This window comes from Cydia fagiglandana, chromosome 4 (genome assembly GCF_963556715.1).
Source record: "Cydia fagiglandana chromosome 4, ilCydFagi1.1, whole genome shotgun sequence".
NCBI classification, from domain to species: domain Eukaryota; kingdom Metazoa; phylum Arthropoda; class Insecta; order Lepidoptera; family Tortricidae; genus Cydia; species Cydia fagiglandana.
Window position 1 is genome coordinate 291,063 of NC_085935.1, and position 26,202 is coordinate 317,264.

Sequence of the window (26,202 nt, forward strand, 5' to 3'; positions counted from 1 at the left end):
TTCCGTACCACAAAAGAAAAAACTGGAACCCTTATAGGATCACTCGTGCGTCTGTCTGTCCGACCATTCCCCCTCCCCTTTATCTCTGAAACTATTGGGTCTAAAACTATGAAAAAATACACATAATAGTACTTTACCTATATTATAGATGACAAGAAAACCTATTAGAAATGTGCAGTGAAGCGTGAGTCGGACTTATGTACGGAACCCTTGGAACGCGAGTCCGACACGCACTTGACGGGTTTTTTTAAGCTGAGTCAGCTTAAAAAATAAACTGTAATACACATTACATGCTTCAGTCGCAAGTGCGAATACCGTACCTTTTTTAATTGACTTACATAAAGGAGGTATGTTACCTCAGAGAGTAGAAGCGCTGGTGGCCTAGCAGTAAGAGCGTCCGATTTTCAAACAGAAGGTCGCGGGTCCAAACCCCGGCTCATACCAAATAGCTTATCGGAACTTATGTAGGTACCTACGCAATTCATTATTTGATATTTACCAATTGCTTTCCGGTGAAGGAAAACATCGGGAGTAAAACGGACTTATCTCAATAAAGACAGTTTACTAAAGAGTACAGAACCCGGGTGAGTCCGACTCACACTTGTCCGGTTTTTCTTGTTTGTTTCTATATAGTCCCAAGTTGGTCCCGTTTTTGTCAAAACCTAGTTCTGATGATGGGACCCATGAGGAATCTAGAGAACTAAAATCATACTGATTTTAGTATTTTTATCAACAAACCAAGCATTTTCAACAAACCAAGCAGTTTGGCCAGACAGGACCAGTCTTGCAGAATGATGCATTACTTATAAGAAAAACTTAATAACTAAAAATGCAAAAATAAAATAAATGTAAAAAAGTAATATTCCGATTTCAAAAAGGATAAAGCAACTAATACGTTTGAAGTCGGTGCCAAGCCAAATACATACTGGTTAATACCCCTAAGCAACTAATGGACAGTTTTTTCTTCTTTTAAGATAGAACGATATTTTATTTTCTCCTTTTTCAGAGTCAGTTTTACTTTTCTTTTAACATTTTTTTTATAAATAGTACTTAGGTATAGGTACTTATTTTGTTGTGGTTCTAACTGATTGGTCTTTAAAAAAAACTCTATTAATGCCAGGAAACTTTTAATGAAATAACAATGGATAAATACTAATTTGAATACAATAACCAAACGGAATTAAATACACTGTGAGTCACTTTTGCATAAGTAGTTGCGATATTAATTCAGACTAATTATATGCTGGCTATGTGACGGATCTTTCAGCCAACTTCTTATAGACAAATGGAAACTCACAGAAGTTGTACATATTAATGAGATTGTAACGCGCGATGTATATAATTCAATGGTGGAGATGAAAGGTCGTCTGTCAATAGTCGCAGTACTCGACAGAGTTCACAATGCATCCGGCGGGATCTTGACATTCGATGTCCACGGGTGTGATCTGGCCATAAGGCGGATCGTAGATCACAGGAGGAGCAGGAGGGTAGCCTGGGGTTTTATTGCAGACGGTTATCCTTTCACCAACGTTATGCATCGGTGGGGGGCAATAATTCTGGAACGACAATTAGAATTATCCACTCATTCACTCCAAGGTGAGCTGGGATCCTTATACCTAATTTAACTTAATTTATAATACATCCCGACGTTGCGAATCCCTTACAGAGTTCGTGATCAGCGGGTGACTGAGGAAAAACTACAATGTGCAAAACTACCCACATATTCAAAAATAATAAACTATAAATTTGAAGTCTGATTATACAGTGTGGGAAGATAAGTCGGGCCTTGGAGGGAAACTACCTTAAATCCTTAAGCTGGCTCATTTTACATAAAGGAGACATTCCTTTATTTTTAAAAAGAAACAAAACTGCATTCTGAATAGTTTTTATAACCAAAAACATCTTTTGAGGGTGTAAAAAGTGGGGCGGAAGTTTGTATGGGGAGTCAATAAGCGCTGAACCGGTTTAGATGAAATTTAAGATGGTATACATCTGTGATTTAGATGAAAATGATACCAAGAAATTACTTCAAACCTTACCATAAGCAGTATTAACCTCAGGAATTCAGTTTCGTCAAAGAAGTTGAATTCCCCCCATACTCCCAACTTCATATATTTCGAGTCCCAAGGACATAAGATACTTTTTATATCAATAATCATCCTTTTATTGACATAAAAAGTATCTTATGTCCGGTCTTGGGACTCGAAATATCTGTATACTAAATTTCAATTAAATCGGCTGAGCGGTTTAAGCGTGAAAAGGAATAAAAAAAAACCGGGCAAGTGCGAGTCGGACTCGCGCACGAAGGGTTCCGTACCATAAAGCAAAAAAAAAACGGAAAAAAATGCAAAAAGAAAACGGTCACCCATCCAAGTACTGACCACGCCCGACGTTGCTTAACTTTGGTCAAAAATCACATTTGCTGTATGGGAGCCCCACTTAAATCTTTATGTTATTCTGTTTTTAGTATTTGTTGTTATAGCGGCAACAGAAATACATCATCTGTGAAAATTTCAACTGTCTAGCTATCACGGTTCGTGAGATACAGCCTGGTGACAGACAGACGGACCGACGGACGGACGGACAGCGAAGTCTTAGTAATAGGGTCCCGTTTTACCCTTTGGGTACGGAGCCCTAAAAAAGGTATTTGTTTGAAGTTTACATGTTTTTTCTTAGAAATAGTGTCAATGTGATACCTACCAAAAATGAATGCAGCACCCCCGATTTATACGAAAATGATAACAAACACGGCCTAGCAGCTTCACTAATGTAGATATCAAGATAAAATTGAAAGCCCTAAATAAACTTTCAAGAGCAGAAATCTCAAAAACTAATCAAGAATTCGAAAAACTTGACTGAATAAAACTTGTAACAAATTTTATCAGCTTTTGGTTTGTCTTAGTAGTCATGTCACTAAGACGCAAACTTTCCAAGATATAAGTGAAAAACCGAAAAATGAGACCTTTCCCCCTCTCCAGGACTTCCTGTGTTCCTAGCATTTCCCTCTATACCTTCTTATTGCTTGGCCTAATAAAACATTAAATCTCTTACATTGAATTGGACTTCCGAACGCCCGTAGGGTATATATACCGGACCTAGAGGTTGTTCTTTGTCAGTTCGTCGACCTGTGAATTGAAATAACATAAAAATAAATGGACTTCACAAAGTATGCCATTAGGTACTGATGTCTCACGCTAGAAAGGTCTGGGTCGGGGCCAACGCATCCAACACTTCGTTTTCGATGACGGGTGATCGCCTCATCGATACGCGTGAGGCTTTCTATAGAAAACGAAGTCTCGGACGCCACGACCCGGGCGATAGGTACTTGTCTTAATAAAAACCTTAATCGGGGTCAGTATAAACACCACAAAATACAATACCTATAGTGGCTTTAAAAAATTTAGTTGAAATTCTATTTTCTTCAAATCTTAAATATTGCGAGGACTTTTGTTACTTATTCGAAAAACCATGACATTTTCGATCCAAATATAGGTAATTTATGATGATGAATTTGCACGCTTGCATGCAAGTTAGGATCATATATCTATACATGATTTGTAACAGCATGTATTGTATTATTTGTATGTATGTATGTTCTTTATATTTCATGGAAACTCGGTTCACAAATATAGGTAATACTCAATAGAATTCTGTTTTTAATATTGACAGTACTAACGAGTTTTAGTAACAGGGTAAAACACGATACTCTGAAAAAAAGGATGATTTTTTTTAAACTTGCAAATGTTCGGTAACATTATTGGCAAACAAACATACGGCGCGTGGCGCAAGCGCAACGCCCGCCTGAGGCTAAGCAGTCACAAAATCCTATATTATAGGATCTTCTTACACAGATTGACTAAGTCCTACGGTAAGTTCAATAGAAGGCTTGTGTTGTCAGTACGCAGACAACTATATATACAAGGTGGCTAAAAAATAACTGCATTCCCATTGCCAGGGAGGTTTTGGGATTATACTGAGCATTGAGCAACGATTACTACTACGGGTCCAACCCCGAAATCGCGAATCGCTGTTCATATTCATATTTATTTATTGCAACCATGCGGTATTTCTATATCTAGACACGCGGCAGCGTGTCAAGCCAAGTTCAAGCAAAGGAACTGGCTAGCCAGCGCCGAGTGTAATATTACACGAACCACTTGGTGCCACTTTTGACCCTTCTATAACTCAAAACATCTTTAACGTAAACACATAAAACAACGTGTGTTTAATTTTATCCATAAGGACATCTAGAAGCCCAAATTTCATGAAGCTAGCTCAAACGGTTATAAAGATATGAAGGTCAAAAAGTCGTAAATTTTAAGACTGACTTATAGTACCTAAACCTAACCTACTTCCAGATGACCTAGAAGGATGAAATTTGGAATCCAGCTCGGTTATTGTGTGTAACCGTAGGAAAAAATCTAAAAATAAAATAAAGTTAAAAAATAGGGGGGTCCCCATACAAAAAAAACATTTTTTATTGGGACTGACATATAAGTACCTAAACCTAACCTACTTCCAGATGACCTAGAAGGATGAAATTTGGAATCCAGCTCGGTTATTGTGTGTAACCGTAGGAAAAAATCTAAAAATAAAATAAAGTTAAAAAATAGGGGGGTCCCCATACAAAAAAACCATTTTTTATTGGGACTGACATATAAGTACCTAAACCTAACCTACTTCCAGATGACCTAGAAGGATGAAATTTGGAATCCAGCTCGGTTATTGTGTGTAACCGTAGGAAAAAATCTAAAAATAAAATAAAGTTAAAATATAGGGGGGGTCCCCATACAAAAAAAAAACATTTTTTATTGGGACTGACATATAAGTACCTAAACCTAACCTACTTCCAGATGACCTAGATGGATGAAATTTGGAATCCAGCTCGGTTATTGTGTGTGAGCGTAGGAAAAAATCTAAAAATAAATAAAGAAATAAAAAAATAGGGGGGTCCCCATACAAAAAAAAAATTTTTATTGTAGCGTTGGAACCGTTACAGTCAGATATTTGAAACTACCCCAATATATGTATTATTATATTTGTTATATAGAAATAAAGTTAAGTCAAAAAATGAGTGCTGTCCCCATACAAAAAACTTGTAATACGCTCTAAACAACCGGCCAACGGTGTGTCGTCGGCGGCGCGCGGCACCACATAATTATACAAAGAACAGAAGTAAAAACCATACAGCGGAAACACAAGAAAAAACATTAAATCTCAATACCTGCCTAGTTTTCTTTACAAAAAGTATTGATATCCCACCAAAAACATAAATGTAAAAAAGGAGAGCCAAGTTCAATACAAAAATTATGCTTGGCTGTGGGGTTCGCCGCAAAAATAATGGAGATCTAAATGAGTGCCAAGTTCTATGCAAAATCCAAATATGTAGGATAGTATTTATAGGAACAAAATAACATTATAAACAAGTATTAAACTCTATTTCTTTGCTTTATTGGATACCTATAACAATTGCTGTTATTTAAAAAAATGTGAGATCTTAAAGTAGGTTAGATTTGGCTTGGCCAGATTTTATCAGAATCACAATATATATGTTGAATAACTTTATAAAATGATTGATGTAATGAAAACTGGCCAAGTCAAATCTAATCTACTTTAAGATCTCACATTTTTTTAAATAACAGCAATTGTTATAGGTATCCAATAAAGCACAGAAATAGAGTTTAATACTTGTTTATAATGTTATTTTGTTCCTATAAATACATATTTGGATTTTGCATAGAACTTGGCACTCATTAACATCTCCATTCTTTTTGCGGCGAACCCCACAGCCAAGCATAATTTTTGTATTGAACTTGGCTCTCCTTTTTTACATTTATGATTTTGGTGGGATAGATATTACAATCACTGGGTAGTTCCACTTCGACCCTGTGAGGGCATAGCAATAGCAATATTACATGCTTAGGATACATCTTGGCTGGTCCATTTTTTATGGGAGGATAAATTTTTTTTTCGCGATTGTGGGATTTGTCCTATAGTAAAAAGTTGCTCAGTATAATCCCAAAACCTCCCTGACAACGGGAATACACTTATTTTTTAGCCAGCGTATATAGTATACAAATACTTAAATACATAGATTATTATGACTAATCTAACCCGAAGATTAGTAAAAAATCTTCGATTTAACCAACAACTGCCCGATTCGACCTTTAAGATACGTCAATTAATAGATCTAGAAACGTATATAGATTAGACGTGTCAGTGTCAAAAGTGAAGTTTTGTTTGAAGAAACGTCATATTTGGCACAGACATAACTAATCAATATCGTTTCTAGATCTATTAACTGACGTATCTTAAAGTTTGGATCGGGCCGTAAGAAGTATAAACTTACTTAAAAAATGATATCAATTATGTAAAAAAACCAAACTAAAGTTAGATAGATGTAGGTAGGTACATACGTACGTACCAATTATTTTTGTAGTGCAAGTGCCTTGAGCGTCGACGGCGGCGAGCAGCGCGGCGAACGCGAGCAGCGAGCGGGCGAGCGGCGACATGGCGGCGGCGGCGGCGGCGGGGAGGGCGCGCTGGAGAGACTCGACTATCAACACCACAAGCAGACCGAAGCCTCGCTAATGGATGCTTCTATGCTGCCACTGTCCTCCTTTTATACCAGGCGATACGCTTTAACTACAAACCATAGCCAAATTAGAAAATCTTCATACAATACATGCAATTTGTTCTATGATATTGTAATTAAACAAATTACTGTATAAAATTAACAATAAATATATAAAATTAGAAATGTCCTTGGTATAATTTACCAGTTAGGGACTTGACAACAATGGATTTGATACAGTTAATTACCGAAGGCCACATTTTATAAATTACCGTTACACGGAATAAATAGGTAATATATATTTTTACGGAATTTAATAACGCTCAAAAATTAAAATTAGCCACAAACAATAGGTAAGGCGACTAGGTAATTAGTTAATAATGAGAGCGAGTCATATTACAGTGATGCTTGATGTCAACTGCAGCTGCATGAGGTACGACATTACACATTCATTTTCTTCAACATTTTGTACTAACACTATGGGTTCTATGCCTGAAATAAATAACTTCGATTTCAATTTAAATTACTGCTGGGTGCTACGGCCACGCTGCAGCCACGCTGCGGCCACGCTGCGGCTACTCTGCGGCCTCGCTGCGGCCACGCTGCGGCCACGCTGCGGTGTATCCGGGTCAACTTGATTAATAAAATAAGTGTCGTTCACTGCTCCTTTATAGCCGCGATAAGTAAGTTCTATCCGTTCTCATTTTAACAAGAAAATTGACAGCACAGGAGTCAAGACTGCAGTAGTAATATCGCAACAGTAATGCAGCTAGAGTTGAAATCCGAAAAACAACTTTAAATTCAATTGATCGGTATCTTTAGTTACTAGGCATTACTAGTCACAATGCATAACTATTATGGATATACATACGTATTTGAATTGGGTACTTTCCTTTCAAAAGATATGGAAGGACAGGAGCATCACCCTGAAAACTGTCCTGCCAAAGGAAATCTCTTGTTCACGCAACGCCGTATCCCACCCCCAGCACCTTCTGCTATTAAGCGGTAGTCGATATTTTAACTAATTTTATTGCTTGTTGAAGTAGCGTTTTTAAACACAAATGAAAATAGGTACTATCGGGACGATCAGATTTTAATGAAGAAATAAAACGTGAGGCCCAGGAGCACAAACCTTTAATTGTTTAACACTTAAATTATTTAAAATACGGTTTATACGACAAACAGTGACACCTTTTTAGGGTTACCTATAGTTTCGCCATGTCTGTCTGTCTGTCCGAGGCTTTGCTCCGTGATCGTTACGGTTAGAAAGCTGCATTTTGGCATGGATACATAAATCATGCATTGCGAAGGAAAGGTAAAATTAAATCTATAACAACAATATTATAGGGATCCAGGTACCAAAATGTCTCTTTTGATTTTTTTTTTGCTTTGACTTAATAATGTCGGGTAGGTATCGTTAGATAGGTCTTTCAAAACGATTAAGAGTCTTTAAAAAGCTATTTTTTTTGATATAGTTACCTAATACTTTCGGATATATGTGCTCCGAAAGAAAAATAATATATGTCCCCCCCCCCCCCTATAAAGTAACTAACTTTGGAACCACGTGTCCAAACAATATGAAAAAAATCGTGAAACAAAAGCTTCACAAATACTTTCAACGAAAACTATAGCTAATATGATCGGTCTCGTTGTTTTTGAGTTACTGCAAAAAATCTTCTCTTAGTAAAAGACGTAAGTACAAAGCGCTGCAAAAGTACTCCCTTATGGTAGGTACTTACTAATAGCCCCCGTTTGGCCTATTTTGTCAGAATGATAATTACGAAACCCTACACTAAGCATTGCCCGACATGCTTTTGGCTGGTTATTTTTTTATAGTTTCATTCAGATGTCTTTGGCTCATTTTAATTTCCTAAGTTACCTACACCGAAAACTTTTTTACGTGTTTTTATTTACTTTCACCTGCCCCGTTGTCTGTAATCAAATCTAACTTGCAAGTTAAATTTGATCCACTTCCCGGTTTCCGATTGAGCTGAAATTTTGCATGCATGACAATGCAATATTATGGTACCTACCATCGAGCTGATCTGATGATTGAGACTGGAGGTGGCCATAGGAACGCTGTGATAAAACATCACAACCTAATTGAATTGGAAGTACAGTCAGCGATAAAAGCATGTACAAAAAACCGGGCAAGTGCGAGTCAGACTCACGCACGAAGGGTTCCGTACCATAAAGCAAAAAAAAAACGGAAAAAAATGCAAAAAGAAAACGGTCACCCATCCAAGTATTGACCACGCCCGACGTTGCTTAACTTTGGTCAAAAATCACGTTTGCTGTATGGGAGCCCCACTTAAATCTTTATTAAATTTTATTCTGTTTTTAGTATTTGTTGTTATAGCAGCAACAGAAATACATCATCTGTGAAAATTTCAACTGTCTCAATCACGGTTCGTGAGATACACTAGCCTGGTGACAGACAGACGGACGGACGGACGGACAACGAAGTCTTAGTAATAGGGTCCCGTTTTACCCTTTGGGTACGGAACCCTAAAATGAAATTTTTGCCATAAAACTTTTTTATACTTTAAAGAACGTTTCAATAAGTTAGAACTACCACAAGACGCTTACGCAAGATACTGGAGATAATGTTAATAATATATTGTAGTAGACAATTATTCTCTTAGGGAGGCAACGGGAGACCCCCGCGCAGGCAGCTTTCTCGAGCAGAGAATTTCACTCGCAACCCAGCGCGAGAATGCTGCCTGCGTGTTGGACACCCTCCCGAGGGCACCAAATTTTGATAGTTATTTTAATTTTTAGTTTTAGTTATTTTAATTGTAGTTTTGTTTTATATTCCTGTTTATGTCTTTTAGTAATTTATATTAATAAATGTACTTAACAGGGGATAGTTTTCGGATTGAAATAGGTATTTTTATGCCTAGGTTTTTATACCCAATGATTAAATTCTTCTCTTGACAAATAAATAAAGAACCTACATAGTACAAACTTTGCTTAGTTTGGGGCTAGGGTGATGTGTAAGATATAACTCGTAACACCTGTCAACCTTTACTTTTACAGGCACAGTAAGAGCTGTTCCTACACTAAACGTATCGTACTGGGTTTATTTAATATACAGGGTGTTTGGTACAGTCAGCGTCAGAGAAACGTGACCCCCCTGATTTTAAAACTACAGCTCACACGGCAACGTCGAAACATTAGTTCAACATCGCCACAGCTGTTTCAAGCATCATATTATTTCAAAAAGTCATTTTTCCCTTTTGTCTCCAACCGTTGTTGGGAATCGATCCTCGGACCTCGTGGCTGTTATTAAGACTACATGTTCTTACATTAGTCCGTCACTTAGACCATTGAGCCACCGAAGACATATTATTACTTGCGAAAATATGAATCACTATCGTCAAATCGTAAAGGTGGAAGTTACTTACTCGTATGTCGATGCGTCCTTGTCTTAGTCATAGATACTTAATATAGTCTTGTCTTTGTTTATTATTATTTCTCTACCCTCATATCCGAATCCGAAAGTGAGTAATAACATCTTTAACTAAATATGTGTTTAGGTTGAATTTAGTATGATTATCCCGTTTCGCATTTTTAAAATTACAATTGAGTTTTAGGGTAACTTTGTAATAATTCGCATCCGCCGCAAATCATTACCGTCATCGTTACGTCTATTCTAGGTGTGCCGAAGTAGTAACGTTGTTACATATTATTCTCGACTTGTCCGAAAACTTGTGTCAACTGAGTTTTAAAATGGTTCGATTAAACTCTTTTATGAGATCGAAAATTGTAGTGCTTCGGGAACAAAACCAGAGTATTAAAAAAAATTGCACGAGAAATTAAAATAGCGGTGAGTTACTTAGAGTTTACTCCATTCCATTGGCCATGTTTTGTTAATAGACCTACCTATTAAGTTTAAATTGTGTTTTTTTATTTGCAGAGGAACACGGTTCGCAAATTGGCTAAGGCGGTATGAAAGAACGGGTGACGTTAAAGAAGATCGGCAAGGCCCTCGTCCTTCTGCCTACACAGAGGAATCTCAGCGGCACCGTAGTATTGTGCAAATTCATACCGGCGCTCCATTTACTACAACTCGCTCAACAGCTGAGACATTTGGGGTCATCTCTTAGCACTGTCAGAAGACATTTGCACGCTGTCCAGATACACCATTATAAACCAGCAAAAAAAAAAATAAGTTTGTTTAATAAGCATCGCGACGATCGTCTTAATTTTGCCAAAAATATTAGGATTTCGACTGAGAGAAGCATTTAACGTGTCTTTACATTTAAAACACTTTTGAAAAATAAGTCATAGTAAATATGTTACAGTTGTGTAGCAAGGACATATAGGTATTACATTATTTTGGTTTCATAAGTAATAGTTACTTTTTGTTAGAAGCGTATTATTCCATAACAAGACTTGTCAAGATTGTTAACCCTTTTTCTAATGCTAAAAACAAGGTATAGGTAGTAAGTGTTGTGTTTCCTAAAATTGTGGTAACGTGACAGGAGATGAATATTGTTATCGCTGGCCGATAACATGCTGTTTCTCTCTCAAACGTAGTTAATGGCTCGCAAGGTTAGAATATCTTCGCGTTTTACACATAACCATTATTTATCAAACCCAATATTTATATATAGTTATCTGTTATGCAACTGCATAATAGATATTAAGACAGCTATAATCGCAGCCTATGTAACATACCACAATTTTAATTAACTCCCACTATAATATTGTTGTTTATTTAACTATTAAAAGACAACTATGCTTACAATGCAGCTGTTATGCAAAGATAAAATACCAATAAAATGCAGTGTTTTTAAGATTATTTTTATTTTATTTTTTCCTATTTCTACTATAATATTTGATATTTAGTGATATTACCCGTATTTAGTTTCCAATAGTTCTGAACTTAACAAAACAAAGAAAAAACCAAAAAGATTCTAAATCCTTTGGATCGGTCTCGAACCCGGTTTCTTAGGATCTTTAGTCCGCTTATGAAACCACACAGCTACGCAAACATTACGTGTGATGACGAAATTATTGTACAGTTTCTATACTGATACCAGGGGGGTCACGTCTCTCTGACGCTGACTGTACATCGTTGCCAAATTAAAACGGCAGATAGCTTGAGTCATTTGCTATCTCCTCATGCCTAGAAAAACAAAATTGGCCATGGCTTTTTTTGTAATTAAAATTTTTAAATTTACGAAAAACTGTCATAGAAGTGAAAATTTTTTTTGCACCCAATTAAAAATTTCTAGGCCTGAGAAGATAACAAATGAGTCAACCTATCTGCTGTTTTAATTTGGCAAACGATGTACCAAACACCCTGTATTTATTCTTTTGTTTATTAACAACAACAGCACTCGTTAAAGTATTTATTTGTGTGCGGTTTATGTCTAGTCCATTTTGTGGACTACGTTGCTTCGTAGTTTCGTCTTCTCTTAGGCTATTTTCTTGTAAGTATTAAGGGGCCCACAGATTAACAATTCGCCGGACGATATCAGCCTGTCAATTAAACACAAATTAAGGTGACAGTTCCGAACAACTGACAGGCTGATATCGTCTGGTGAACGGTAGGTAATCTGTGGGCCCCTTTATCCTATTCAATTCTTCTGTTTTATTTAATATGTAAGTACTTAGGTACAATAAAGGGATGTAATGAAAAAAACATTAATATTTTCACATTGTAATGAGCGGATCATTTAAATATATGCCCTTCTGATTTTAAAATTGGTTAAGGTTTTGATATCTCTATGACATGATCGCTGCTTGTCAGACGTGTCACGACATGACACGACAAAAAATTTAAAAATGTTTGTACTGCCACTGCCGAATTTATGACGTCACAGCAACTACCCCCTTTCCACCACCTTCGCGCTTGTCATCTCATATATCTGTGTTCATGGCATCATACTGAATGCACTGATACGAAATAGGGTATATTTCCAAAACGACATGAGCGAAAATCGATTTCTAAAAGACTTTTTGTGATCGAGTCGGGCGTCTAATGCATGCGACATGAATTGCGAATCGTGGTCATATCATAAAAATATTAAAACAAATTGTACAATTTGGTTATGGCTGTTATAAGCAGTATTGCACAACTGTCACAGCGCCACCTAGCGGGCAGGCGTCGGGGCACGTGACGGCCACCGGCGAGAGCCTGTTGGAATACGCCGGGGTGATGTTGGGCGCTGCGCCGCGCTGGTTCGCATTGCACGCAGTCACCGAATTACCGACTGCCACTCCCTTACGCTGTTGTTGACACCACTGCACAAGTCACAATAGAATATTCATTATTCTGCAATAACGTTTAGAGTCCGACCAAAAAATGTCTGCAGCGGATTTGATAGCCCATCAGGCAGTGCAAATGTCATTTATACGTCATAAATTCATAGAGTTTGACGTTTAAAATAACACTTTCACTGTCAAATCCGCTGCAGACTATTCTTGGTCTAAAAGTTGTCAAGATCATATTAATTTATGATAATGGTATGAGGTTGATATATTGGATATATTATTATGTATAAAAGTATTTATCTATTGTCTATTACTTGAGGTAAAAAAATACGTGTCCGTTATTTTAGACTACTCTATAACATATACAAAAATAAATCAAATAGGAGCCGGACAGTTGGGTACTTTTCCTTCTTAGGTACGAATCTAAAAATTGCACATTACCTGCTCCTAAAAGAGCATACTACATAGGTGCTTTTAACTTAGGTATAAGTTGAACCCTAGATTTTGATATTCACAACACAAACATACCTACTAAAAACATTAAAGATTTACAGCAAGTTTTCAGCATGTGATTTATCACGAGGCAAAAAAGTATATATCTTACATCATCAATATTAACGCTTCCACCTCCAGCAGGAAAGGTGACTGGATTGGAGACTATAGTCACCGGAGTTGTCTGCCCTGTAAAACAGTCACAAGGGCAAATAACAATATATTTTACTTAATCTTCTTCCTCGCTTTATCTGGCATTTTGACACGGCTCATGTTGAGTTGGGAGCCTGGAGTCCGCTTGACAACTAATCCCGAGAATTGACGTAGGCACTATTTTTACGAAAGCGACTGCCATCTGACTTTCCAACCCAGAAGGTAAACTAGACGTCATTGGGATGAGTCCGGTTTCCCTTCAATGAAAAGCGACTGGCAAAAATCAAATGATATTTTCGTACATAAGTTCCGAAAACCTTATTGGTACGAGCCGGGGTTTGAACCTGCGACCTCCGGATTGTAAGTCGCACGCTCTTACCGCTAGGCCAACCAATAGCGCTTCAAATATATTTTAGTTAATATGAAATTCAAATTAAAAATATTTAGTAGCAGAAATCGAATATCAAATCCAACATCTGCAAATATAAATAAATATTATGGGACAATCTTACACAAATCGACTAATCGTAATAGGTATTATAAATGACGTTATAATTAAAAGATTTAAATCTCAATTTACGATAAGTGAAAAACAATCATAAATACATAGAAAACACCCATAACTCAGGAACAAATATCTGTGAAATCACAAATTTACCAGCATTTGAATTCGGGAGCTCCTGCTTCGTAGGCAGGGTCACTACCAACTAGGAGGCCGTTAAATAAATAAAATTAAAATCTTCCCTAGACATTTGTGTGATTTCATTGCGTTTCATATTGCATACTATTTTTTTTACAGAATGGTTACGTTTGAACAACAGTATAACTGAGTTTCATAAAATATTGCTTTTTTTAACCTGTTTGTAACAAAAGCGACATTGAAATTAAATAAATTATCGTCTATGTACATTGACAAGTAATAAACACAAATTAAAAAAAAAAACAAGCAAGTATACGCGAATGATTTGTACTTTATTGTTCGTTTTTGCTGTTGTAATTATAGCACCGCTCACAATCTCTCTGCTAAGCCTTAAGGTTGACTGGTAGAGAATGCCTTATGGCATTAAGTCCGCCTTTTGTACTATAAGATTTTTCTTTTGTGCAATAAAGATTAAATAAATAAATGAATATAGATAGTTATTTACCAATTAGTACAGTATTGCAGTTGCTCTGAGCGTTGGCGGCGGCGAGCAGTGCGGCGAGCGTGAACAGCAAGGAGGCGAGCGGCGACATGGCGGCGGCGTGAGTGGCGGCGGCGGTGATGGTAAATCGGCGCCGCCGACGCCGTTATATAGCACGTATACTACGTAATTTCCAGTTTATAATTATCCGTAGCAAATTTCTTCGTACAATTTGTCACAAATGCTTAGATCTGATTCGTTATAGATTCCTAATTAGGTAAATTAACAAGAACACGTGCTGTAATTAATGCAAATGAGACTTTGTCCATATTTTTATATCAGTATGATAGCAAAATATTATTTTTTGCAATAAGAATTATATTAACTAGTGAGTCTGTGAGCTGCAGACCTTCCGATAAGCTTAAGTAATGTAAAAAATTAAAATATTATCTTGGGTTTGTCATTAATTCACAGCGAAGTCACAATAGTCTTAAGCACCATAGACCGGCGCTTAAAAGTCCTTTATGCCAATCAACGCCATGTTGTCACTAAAAACTAATCAATAGAAATATTATAAGTATCTGACTACCAAACCTGCTCACAAAATTACACTAGAATCGGTTGAGATTCATGCGTTCTGTAAGGAGAACATCTCTGGACATACAAAAATCATTTTTGTCCAAGCTGAAAAGGAAACCGTCGTTAAAGCTCTATCAATAAAATTATAATGTGATTATCAGTGATTCTCCTTATGGGAACGTTTTAAATGTAAGATCAAAAATGTATTGTATTGTTTTTTCTTTTATTTTGTATAATTTTACCGCGGTGTGCCAATATCTATCTATATTTTTTTACAAACATATCTTCTGGCTTACAATATATCATTTAATACCTATTTACGAAGTTTATTTCTATCACGCCATTTTGTGTAAAGATGAATTTAATATATTTATGATAATTTTACAGACTCCAAATATTTAAAATCGATTTATTTTTTACAAAGCGTCATAAATTTTATCGTCATATTTATTTTACATGGTCTTAAAAATGTTTCCCATTCATGTGGGTGGATCGTTAAAAGATAAAAAACATGCAGGTAATATAAAACTTATCACTTGTTTTATTACGAATTTATTATCATTTAAAATTACTTAGGTATTTATATCTATACCTCAGTTTATATTCGATTTCGAAAGTAATTCGTTCGTTATATTATAAGTCATGGATTTTCGTTCACAAGAACTTAATTTTCTTTTTGTTGTGAAGAACGTGGAAACCAGTGTATTAAGAAAAAAGCTTGCACTAATAAATTAATTTATGACTAAGTTCGATATTAATAAATAATTGAAAAATATTTAGATTGACAACCGTCTAAAAGCCTCCTATGCTTAACAACATTTCATGTGAGCTCAAATTATGAATGGACAGTTGCACTTGATATGTTCTTTGGTGTTGACAACGTGCACGCCGAGTACGAGCAACGAGCGGCGAAGTGCACGCCGACTGCGAGCAACGAGCAACATGGCGGCGGCGGCGGCGTTGGAAATTGGAACACTGATGTCGCCGATACATGTATTTGTCAGAATAATCGTTCATTAATGTAATTTTGTTTTAGGAAACGAATATTATTATCTATATCTCCAGAGATGTGACTTATTTGAAATACTTGTATTTAAAATGCAAATACAAAATGCAAAATACCTATTTTGTATTTTGTATTTAAATACCTTTTGAAGAAAACTATTTTGTATTTTATTTGAAATAGTTTTTGGGACCTATTTTCTATTTTCAAAATACAAAATACTTTATAGTAGGTTAGGTAGGTAATGTACCTACATTACCTACCTAACCTACTATAAAGTATTTTGTATGTACCTACATTACCTACCTAACCTACTATAAAGTATTTTGTATTTTGAAAATAGAAAATAGGTCCCAAAAACTCCTACTCCTACCTAGGAGTTACAATCTCTTCTGATGTTACAATCCTGGCAACTCTTTTAACATGGAACATGGAACTGTTGAATCTGTTTAGTAACGTCGCACATGACCACAAAGTTACGAGGGTTTCAAGGTACGAGAGAAGAATAAACTTTTCTGCCCTGGTGAAACACAAACGAGACGTTTTCATCACACTAACCAGAGGCATTATACTAGCTGTAAAACATTACAAATTAATGCTTTAAATTAGCCGTTAAAAACCATCATCCACACCTACATCCTACCGGTTAATATGAGCAAACAACTAGAAATTTGCACTTTAGATAGAGGATTTATATCAAAGAATGAAGAGAGTGTTTTCAACTCGGAAATTCCGAGTAATACTTTTTAATTCAGAATAGGTATTCACTACTCAGAGTACCTTTTATCGCAAAGTATTTGTATTTCTAAAAAGTATTTTGAAAATACCTATTTCGTATTTTGTATTTGAATACAAATTCAAAAACTATTTTGTATTTTGTATTTGAAATAGTATTATCAAGGAAGTATTTGTATTTTGTATTTAAATACTTTTTATAAAGTATTTTTCACATCTCTGTATATCTCACGTCTATACATATATCCTTGGGCCATGAGTAACATGTAACATTAAAATAAAGATTACAAATAGTATAGAGCAAATCATAACTAAGCTATCAGAATAACCCTCAATGTGTATTATGCTGTTTTGTTGTACAGTCGCCATCAGATATATCGGACCGGCCAAAGTGTTCACAATATCTGAACGCGCACTCTAATGCCTTGACAATAGAGGCGTGTTCAGATATTTGTGAGCACCTTGGCCGCTCCGATATATCTGATGGCGACTGTACTATTGTTGTAGTACTAGTAGTAACGGTAGTAGTAGTTAGTTCACGGTATAATTTACCATGCTATTGTGTATTTAATTCTCCATACTACGTTATTAACCAAATTACCTTAACTAAGCAGGCACATGTAATTATATATGTACATATAACACACACGCACACATGTAATATGTGTAGGTATGTAATTTTAAAATTTCTGTAGTTCGTAATTATTCATATCTTGTGAGATAGTACTAAAATAATGAATGAATAAATAAAAAACACTAAATTTATTCATAAACATCATTGGTAGGTACATTCAATGTCAATCTTAAAATCTATAAAAAAAAGTCAAAGATTACAATACAATACAATTCAACACAAATCCAAAAATCACTAATTTCTCAACCTAAACTAATAACTAAACTTATATTTAAATAACAACACTTAATTACAAACTACAAATTACATAACATAAAAAAAAACACACACACACACAAGTCAAAAACAAAACAGTCACCCGTCAGTCAAATATCCCACCCCGCGTCATCCCTGGCGCAAAGGTGCTCAAAACGCTTGCCGCATTACCGCGCTGAATCGCGATGGACAACCTCTGCACCAGGAATGACCCGGAGCGGGGATCCAGGCCTCTATCTCGCAACCGGTTCCCAACCTCCTTAAAAAACTCTCTAGCCTCTGAGCACCAATGAATGAATAGGTTTTTCATAAAAATAATTTAAAGAAAAATCCGAAAGTTCCGATCCGAGTAAGATTTCTTAAACTACTAAAAATTGCATCACACACTATTTGGGAATCTAATACCTTTAAACGAGCAATTCTTGTTTTTTTTATTTATATGTATATTTATTTTTATACCTATATATTTCGAGGATCTCGGAAACGGCTCTAACGATTTTGATGAAATTTGAAAAACCCCAGTTTTCGAGGGCGATGAATCGATATAGCCAGGTCATATCTCTGGGAAAACGGTCATTTTTAAGTTTTTATACGTTTTCCGAGCAAAGCTCGGTCTCCCAGATATTAATAGGTATATACCGGGTGTGGCCTGTAACACGAGCAAATAATTAAAACATAGATTGTACTCCTTAAACGGTGACACTTTTGTTCAACAACTTTTAAAAATTATGAAATATATAGACTCCCTATTTTTCACACAAAATAAATATTATCTCCAATGGACGCCATCGCCACGCCATATCATTGTGATTGACGTTGCTTGTCACGTCTTCAACATAACAAAATTCGCAATACATTGCGTCTTACAGTAAACTTTAAAGTGTATTAAAAATCAAACCACAAGTTATTTTTAAAAGTCGCTGAACAAATGTTGGTCAGTATGAGGAGTCCAGCCTACAGTTTAATTTTTTGCTCATATTACAGGCCACACGCGGTATATGAACTGCTCTATCAGCAATCTTCGTTTTATCGTCTGTTTATGAGGCGCATTCTATTTCATACGGCGTACACTATTGTGCACCAATCATGAGGCGATATTGTACAGATCTATAAGTCAGATGTGTCTGGCGGACAGTTAAATCGGCTGATAGGAGGCGCATTGATGCTTTTGATATGTGGCGGACGAACGCCTCAAAGTCAAAGAATTCGGAGTAACCGCCATGTTTTGAAGCGCTAGAACTCTTCGGGTCTTGAATTAAACTAAGGAAGACTAGAGATAACCTGGAAAACTTATGGCCATGACATGATTCGGTGGAAGAAAATCGATATAAGTATATCAAGATCCATGGTGCCTTAAAAGAGTTAAAAGTCGCAAGGAATCGAAAGGTCTGAAAATCTGCCATACTGATTCATGTGATCCACATAGGAGGTCACGACCCTCAGCATTGAGGGGGTCGAGGTTTGGCGAACAAATCTATCACTGTGAAAATCTGTCTGCCAGAATTATTTGCCTAAGAATAACACATGCAAAGCAAATTTTTAATGCAATTTGTCACAATATTCGCTACAGTTAGTTAATAGCTAATAGGTAAACGAACAATGTTATTCTACTAATTAGACTTAGTTCGGCAGCGGCTTCAAAACTGATAGAGAAATTAGATTTTTTCCACACGGATTCATAATAATCTCATATTAACAATAGTGACTTCTAATTGTAAGGATGAATTTATAGTTCATTATTAACAAATAATATAAATCCCAAATATATTTTAATCACTCGCGGACAGAGCGACCGATTTTATTATCATATAATATTCAGTTGTATGAGTCTCATACAACTGAATATTATATGATACATATGGACAGAGCGACCGATTTTATTATCATATAATATTCAGTTGTATGAGTCGCTCTGTCCGCGAGTGATTAACAGCTGCTGTAGGCGCTGCGCGCTGTACAGAACCCACTACCACCAGTTTTGACATTGACAGATACGCTCGCGTCTAAGGCCCACTTGCACCATTCCACTAACCCGGGGTTAAGCGGTTAAACTGTTAACCTAGTGTCAAATTGTATGGCTAACAATGGCAACTCCTGGTTTAACCGGTTAACCCCGGGTTAGTGGAATGGTGCAAGTGGGCCTAAGTAACTTACTTTCTATGCATCTCGCTCGTACTCGCATATTAGTGCAAGCGAGATGTATAGAAAGTAATTTACGTAGACGCGAGCGTATCTGTCAATGTCAAAACTGGTGGTAGTCGTACAGGACGGTCTAACGATCGGCCCTCGGTCGCTGCGCTGACAGCAATATATTGCGCCCGTCTTCCGCAGGCGCAGAGAGCCCTTAGATACGAACGTTGTTATCGTGGCTGTCATGTTAAGTTACTTTTTCCCGTTAAATTTATATTTTGTATCAATTGTTTGGCTTTCACTCTCGCTCCTTCTGTTATCTATACATATGTGTATTGTGTGCCGTAACGGACAATAAATTGGCGTGAGTAAAAACGAACGCTTGGTGCTTATTATTTATCCCTGCACCCGCACCCGCTTACCACGCCTAGTACAACTCTACGTTCTACCACAGAATAAATAATAGTACTAAGTACAGAAGACTCCCTCTCTAACAAAACGCGTCTGTTACGATCAGCACAGATATGGCCGCTAGGTGGCGACAGCGCCACGTGCGGCTTATGGCAAACCCCAAAATTGGGGCTGAACGGATGTACTTTTAGCTACCTGTAGCAAAGCGACGAAATCGCGGAGTGAGCCACGTCTGTTTCTACATAATAATACGTAGTATATGTGGTTGCTATAGTTAATTTCAAAACAACAAGAAATAATTTTATACTTAATATGTACCTATTTTATTTCGAAGAAATGTTCTTAATTTGAATCTTATAAGAAAATCCATTTCGATGTAATTAGGCAAAAATAATATTCTCACAAATAAGAAATATGTTTATAACAAAACAAAAAAAGTGGTTCCTAATGGACTATGCGTCTTTAATAATTTTGCCCGTTTTTCTTTGTCCTTACAAGTACCTATACTTAGTCATTAGCAGAATTTTCTAGACGTGCGAGTGTTCAAAATGGTGTATTTAGATAATTTCAACACTAATACTAATACTACCAGTATTAGCTACTTATATTGAAACATTAGCTACTTCTGGCCAACTGTACTTATTTTAATAAATGGTATATAATCAATACAAAATAATAAAAGTATACATTTAATTCGAACTTGTATAAACAGTAATTAAATATTATTAATTAATAACAATATTTTATATTAAAATGCACTGCATATTCATAACAAAGTGTAAATCGTATCATCTACCCCTACCCTTTTGGTAAGAAAACACGTTCTATAAAAAAGTAGGTAACAATTAAAACAAAACAAAATCCTGCCTTATGGCTCCTCTACACGATGGGCCAGCGCTAGCCACTCCAAGGGACGCAGCCATGCGGTAGAATGAGATCGCAATATCACTTGCTCCCTCTAACGCATAAATGCGTCCCTTGGAGTGGCCGGCGCTGGGCCATCGTGTAGAGGAGCCATTAAATCGAGTTATCTCCTTGTTACGTTTCAAACGTAGCAATAGCAAGTTTGGTTTCAGTTTTGATACTCCCAACGACACCTAGCGGCAGTCTTTTAAAACAGGCCTTGCAGGATTGTTTTCAGCGCCATCTGTCCACATCGAGAGGTTTCACCTGTTTACGAGCTGTGATTGTATAAAACATTATGGTTGATTATTTAATTTTAAATATTATCTTTAGTGGTTTAAATGTTTAGGTTTAATTCTTCTAAAATATTAATACTCAATATCGTTGGTCTTTTAATATGATTTTTTTATATGATTGAATTTCTAAATATTGTTTGGGACATCGCTTGCACTGCTTGGCAAAATTCCTTGGCTCTGAAACATAGATGTAGATTGGAACATGACGGGCCGCTTGGATTTCGACAGCGATGTGAGCGGGTTAGGCATCCCGGGGGGCCACCCCGGGAAAATATGGAAACACTTTTCAACTTATAAAAACACAAGGTAAGACGCAGTAAAAATGTTTAGTGTTAGGAGAAATATAGCCCTATCTCTCCAACATTCATCTATACCCATATTTCATTTCTTTTTCACCACACCAGCTCGGAAAGAATTACTTTGCACTTCAAAAACGAATAGGAAAGTTGCATTTTATCCACATGTGAGGCAAAGTAATCAAACCCAAATTTTGAGTTTTTTTCTTATGTTTGCTGGTAGAATTGACTTTTAAATGATGATTTTGGATGATAAATATTTAATAACATTCATTTGGATTTGATTTGGTTTGATTTTGTTTGATATTTTACATTTAATATTTGCTTCGGGTTGGTGTGGTGAAAATTTTTGTGTTTCACTCGGGGGCAAATTTTGTTTAACCCTCGTGCTTTGAAACCCTCGCAACGCTCAAGATTCCATTTTTCGAACCACTCGCTACGCTCGTGGTTCAATTTTGGAATCTTTCGCTTGCTCTGGTATCAATATTAGCACGAGCGGTTAAACAATAACTTTGCCCCCTTGTAAAACAAATAACTATTGTTACAGCAAACAGGGCAATATGGCGTCCCATACTAGATCCCTGTATGGGATACTTAACAATTATTTTTATAAATGCCAGTGCAGTAGCACTGCGCTACCTGTGCGCCTCTGGGGCAACACGTGGTCACAGCTCGACTGCCTTCCACTATAGACACGTGATTTAGGTGTGCTAGAATCTATAAACTTTTATTAGCTTCACACAATAGTGGCCTCTTAATAAACTTCAAGTGCTCAGTGCATAACTAGTGTATAGACTTAACAAACTTTAATTAAGACTGCGTAACCAGTCCAATAGCATAGTTTTTTAAGTATACTTAGTAATAGCACAAGGTTATCCTCTGTATATCCGGTACCCGGTGTAGGACCCGGGTATGTCCTTAAACTACGTCCAAGACCACCGGTGGACGGGCAGCAGCGTCCCTCAAATTCGGTGTACTCGACTGCGATCGCTAACCCGCCTGCCAAGCGTGGCGATTATGGCATTCACCTCCCATAAGGGGGAGGCCTATGTTCAGCAGTGGACGTCTTATGGCTGAGATGATGATGATGATGATGATCCTCTGTATTGCCTTCCTGTACTGTTTTCTTTATGCAAAGCATTAATATTATAAACTGTGTCTCGAGCTTAAACAATAGTTTTCTTTTTTTCTCATCATAGTTATACCTACTTTGTACGCTATAGCGTGCTGGCACCCAATACTACTCACTCTTTCTCTCTAAAAATTAATTTAGTTAGTACATAGTTTTTTTAGGAATAACACAGACGTGTAGTGTGACAATAGAGCGTCAGACCCACGAACCCTGAGTACCACCGATAGCCCATAGCTTATGTAAACCAAAACACATGTTACATCCTGAAGTGGCAGTACTGCGTGTAGGTTAAGGAGCCGCCGCCGGGGCACCCGTCGGCGCACGTCACGTTGAGCGGCGAGAAGTCTCCAACCTCCACGACGCTGGGCGCACCGCTCCGCCCGTCCTGGTTATTATTGCAGACCTTGACGAGCACACCCAATAGCCTTTTCTCTTGTTTTTTACAACCCTGTTTATGAAAAATTGCTTTACTTGAATCTCAGCTGTGTTTATGTTTATCCATTGACGTATAATATCTAAGGACGGGCTAATGAGGTATTAAAACGGTACTAGTTCAGCGGTGTTTCTCACAAATTCCAGCTAATCGTGCAGTCTAACGCAACTAGTTGCGACCAATAGCGCGCGTAATGCGAGCTCGACAACCAATCGCGCGCGTGATGCGAACTCATCAACCAATCGCGTTGTAGCCGTTTCACACCGCTGGACTGGCCCCTGTTATGCCTCATTATTATTGCCCGTAAAGCCAGTCCCTAGATATCTATGTCAATGTGTTTATCCTATTATCTTAATTTTTCTATGACATAAATATTTTATATCCTGTGATAGAAAACAGTGTCTGAAGCCTCGGCGCACCCAGACCGTTTTAATGCGAGTCATCCTTTGTCCTTAAATTCAATTTTGAACAGATGTTCACAACGGACGTCATGAAACTCGAGCATTATTACAGTAATTTTTAGATTGTTTATAGCAAGAAGGTGAACTGTACGAAACAATTTTAAATGCTTTTCTTTATAAATTAATAGTCACATTTTCTAACTCGAGTGAAATCCCCTAGCATGCAAATCTCTCTCTCTCTCTCCTCAGCATTATTATTCCCATCTGATTGCGGGGTCTGCTTTTGTGGTCTTTTCTCTCCACTTCGCGCGATCGGAATATGGGAAGGCCTTGGCTTTCATAGGTGGAGAATAAGTGGACTGTAATATAAATATCTTGTAGGAAAAATCTAGTTTTATTTAAAAAACCACGAAACATGTATTGTTGTAGGAAAGAAAATTGATGAAGATCTATAAATTACAGTCCACTTATTCTCCACCTACTTATGAAGGCCAAGGCCTTTTCGTATACTAAAATATTGTACTACAATGTTGTCCAACGATTAGTTTATATTTATAAACACATTTGTGTTAAATTGGAAAAACACGTTATCATAGTAAAGAATATCTTACATCTGGAATGTCGATAAGACCGCCTCCGGTATAAAACCTGATTGGCCTTCCGTATAAGTCGTCTAAAGATTTTCTGCCTGTAAAAACGTTATTTTGTAAGCATCGAATAGGTACATAAACGAAAATGATATACCTAATAGACTTGAGCAAAGTGCTCAAGATCTTTTTTTTATCGTCATCATTATAAAACAGGTTTCATAATTCAAAATATAGACTTTAGAATAAAGACTTAGAAATTATAGATTTTTTTTTCAAATTGTCAGGGCCTACTTGGTAAACTCACAAGTTTACCAAGCCTACAGCTCACACAACTACTAGTTCAAAAATATTAGGTACTCACAACACACCTAGCTTATTAATGCTTGTTTTATTCTCTTGCGATACACCTACTTCCTTTCGGTCTATAATTCTCGTTGTAACAATTATCTAAAAACGAGAATTTTATTCACTAATATTGAAACTTCATAAGTTGTTAATAAGTAATTAGCCGGGTACTGTCTGAGTGAGCAGCCTCGTGAGGCAGCCTCGGACGATTGCCGCGCAACGTTTGCCGCGCGAGGCAGCCTCGGTCAGTAGGATTTGTTGCACGAGGCTGCCGCGCGCGGAAAAGCCGAGCCACGGTGACGCCTGAGCCAAACATCGAGCACTCAGTTTAACGTGAAGTCGCACAGAGACCGCGCGTGTCATGAGACCGTTCATTCGAAAAGCTATCGCTACCACTGCATTTCTAATAATTCTACGGCTTGTAAAAAAAAAGAAATTATTTCCTGGCTTATATTTCTCCACGCATCTTCTTTTAGTCTTCCATTAGTATAATCGGGACATTTCGCATCCCATAATCGTCTATATTCACCATATAGTTGTATCAATTTAAGGCACTGTTCTTTATCGATGGCGCTAACATGCGGCGAACAAGCGAGGCAAAACACAACCATCTTGAGTGAGCGCGGCAAACTTACCGAGGCGCCTTTGAGCATGGACAAAAAACCGACAATGCCCGGCTCGGGCCGAGACGCGCTCGGCCGAGGCCGGACATGCGTTTACCTCGGGCGAGGCACGTCCTGACTGACCGAGGATTTGCCTCGCGAGGCTGCTCGCTCAGTCAGTACCCGGCTATTAATGATTGTCCTTATTGGTCCCGAAGTTAGAGATTTAGGAATATCACATATGATTACCAAATAGCTCAGTAATGCAGATTTCTTCATGGGAAGCGTTGGAAACATGGGAAACTTTGGGAAGTAGCGCTAAGAGCGAGAATATCGCGAGTAGTGCGGCGAGCGCGAGCAGCGAGCGGACGAGCGTTGACATGGCGGCGGCGGCGGCGGCGGCGGCGGGCATGGCACGCTGGCACCGCCGACACCGTTATATATGTAGTATTGACAGTGTCTAATTAACAATAAGTTATATTTGCAGGTGAAACTAATGTTATTTTACACAATTTGTCACAACGTTGATAATAAACGAATAACTATATTATTATGTCCAGTACCTCGATGCGATTAAGACGTTAACCAGTTTGGTTCTCATAATGGAAAAAGGCTAAGGGCTATGGATGGAAGACTTCTTCACGTCTATAGTCAAAATAAATGGTAACGGATTTCGATAAAAAAGTTATTTTTCTTTATATAAGTACTCGACTGTATTATACTTAATAAAGATGTGAGATTAAGTACTTATAAATATTTTTAATTTTAGGTACTTACCTACATAATTATTAAAATGAGGAAAAATTTACCTAAATAAAAAATGATTCAAGGTTAGCCTAATTTACATCAATCATAAATCAAATTTATTTTAAATTACTTTGCCTAAGCAAAT

At 37.1% G+C, this 26,202-nt stretch overlaps 4 protein-coding genes across 4 annotated transcripts in view; 1 reads left to right on the forward strand and 3 right to left on the reverse strand.

Moving 5' to 3' along the window:
* LOC134663417 (uncharacterized) overlaps positions 1 to 26,202 on the forward strand; it is a 68,925-nt gene that overhangs the window by 35,563 nt on the left and 7,160 nt on the right. The gene's annotated exons all lie outside the window — the stretch shown is intronic.
* On the reverse strand, positions 1,189 to 6,608 carry LOC134663418 (uncharacterized). Its single transcript, XM_063519788.1, has 3 exons — positions 6,425 to 6,608; positions 3,052 to 3,125; positions 1,189 to 1,556 (listed from the first exon to the last, which is right to left on the reverse strand). The coding sequence occupies exons 1-3, from the start codon at positions 6,510 to 6,512 to the stop codon at positions 1,371 to 1,373; spliced, it is 348 nt and encodes a 115-aa protein (XP_063375858.1). The 5' UTR covers positions 6,513 to 6,608; the 3' UTR covers positions 1,189 to 1,370.
* Positions 12,230 to 14,717, reverse strand: LOC134664083 (uncharacterized). Its single transcript, XM_063520671.1, has 3 exons — positions 14,590 to 14,717; positions 13,404 to 13,480; positions 12,230 to 12,829 (listed from the first exon to the last, which is right to left on the reverse strand). Exons 1-3 carry the CDS (start codon positions 14,675 to 14,677, stop codon positions 12,644 to 12,646), a joined length of 351 nt encoding a protein of 116 aa, XP_063376741.1. The 5' UTR covers positions 14,678 to 14,717; the 3' UTR covers positions 12,230 to 12,643.
* LOC134664084 (uncharacterized) lies at positions 21,031 to 25,750 on the reverse strand. Its single transcript, XM_063520672.1, has 4 exons — positions 25,560 to 25,750; positions 24,385 to 24,461; positions 23,200 to 23,387; positions 21,031 to 21,343 (listed from the first exon to the last, which is right to left on the reverse strand). Exons 1-4 carry the CDS (start codon positions 25,720 to 25,722, stop codon positions 21,340 to 21,342), a joined length of 432 nt encoding a protein of 143 aa, XP_063376742.1. The 5' UTR covers positions 25,723 to 25,750; the 3' UTR covers positions 21,031 to 21,339.

Excerpts from the sequence above, each read along its gene's own strand:
- LOC134663418 (XM_063519788.1), bottom strand. The coding sequence starts at position 6,512 with ATGTCGCCGCTCGCCCGCTCGCTGCTCGCGTTCGCCGCGCTGCTCGCC. Across the intron at positions 3,126-6,424 it reads TTGCACTACAAAAATAATTG|GTCGACGAACTGACAAAGAA; the intron begins GTACGTACGTAT and ends TTCAATTCACAG. Across the intron at positions 1,557-3,051 it reads GTTCGGAAGTCCAATTCAAT|AATTATTGCCCCCCACCGAT; the intron begins GTAAGAGATTTA and ends TTGTCGTTCCAG.
- LOC134664083 (XM_063520671.1), bottom strand. The coding sequence starts at position 14,677 with ATGTCGCCGCTCGCCTCCTTGCTGTTCACGCTCGCCGCACTGCTCGCC. Across the intron at positions 13,481-14,589 it reads CTGCAATACTGTACTAATTG|GGCAGACAACTCCGGTGACT; the intron begins GTAAATAACTAT and ends ACTGTTTTACAG. Across the intron at positions 12,830-13,403 it reads GAAGCGTTAATATTGATGAT|TGGTGTCAACAACAGCGTAA; the intron begins GTAAGATATATA and ends TGACTTGTGCAG.
- LOC134664084 (XM_063520672.1), bottom strand. The coding sequence starts at position 25,722 with ATGCCCGCCGCCGCCGCCGCCGCCGCCGCCATGTCAACGCTCGTCCGC. Across the intron at positions 24,462-25,559 it reads CTGCATTACTGAGCTATTTG|GCAGAAAATCTTTAGACGAC; the intron begins GTAATCATATGT and ends ACGTTTTTACAG. Across the intron at positions 23,388-24,384 it reads GTCTTATCGACATTCCAGAT|GGTTGTAAAAAACAAGAGAA; the intron begins GTAAGATATTCT and ends TTTCATAAACAG.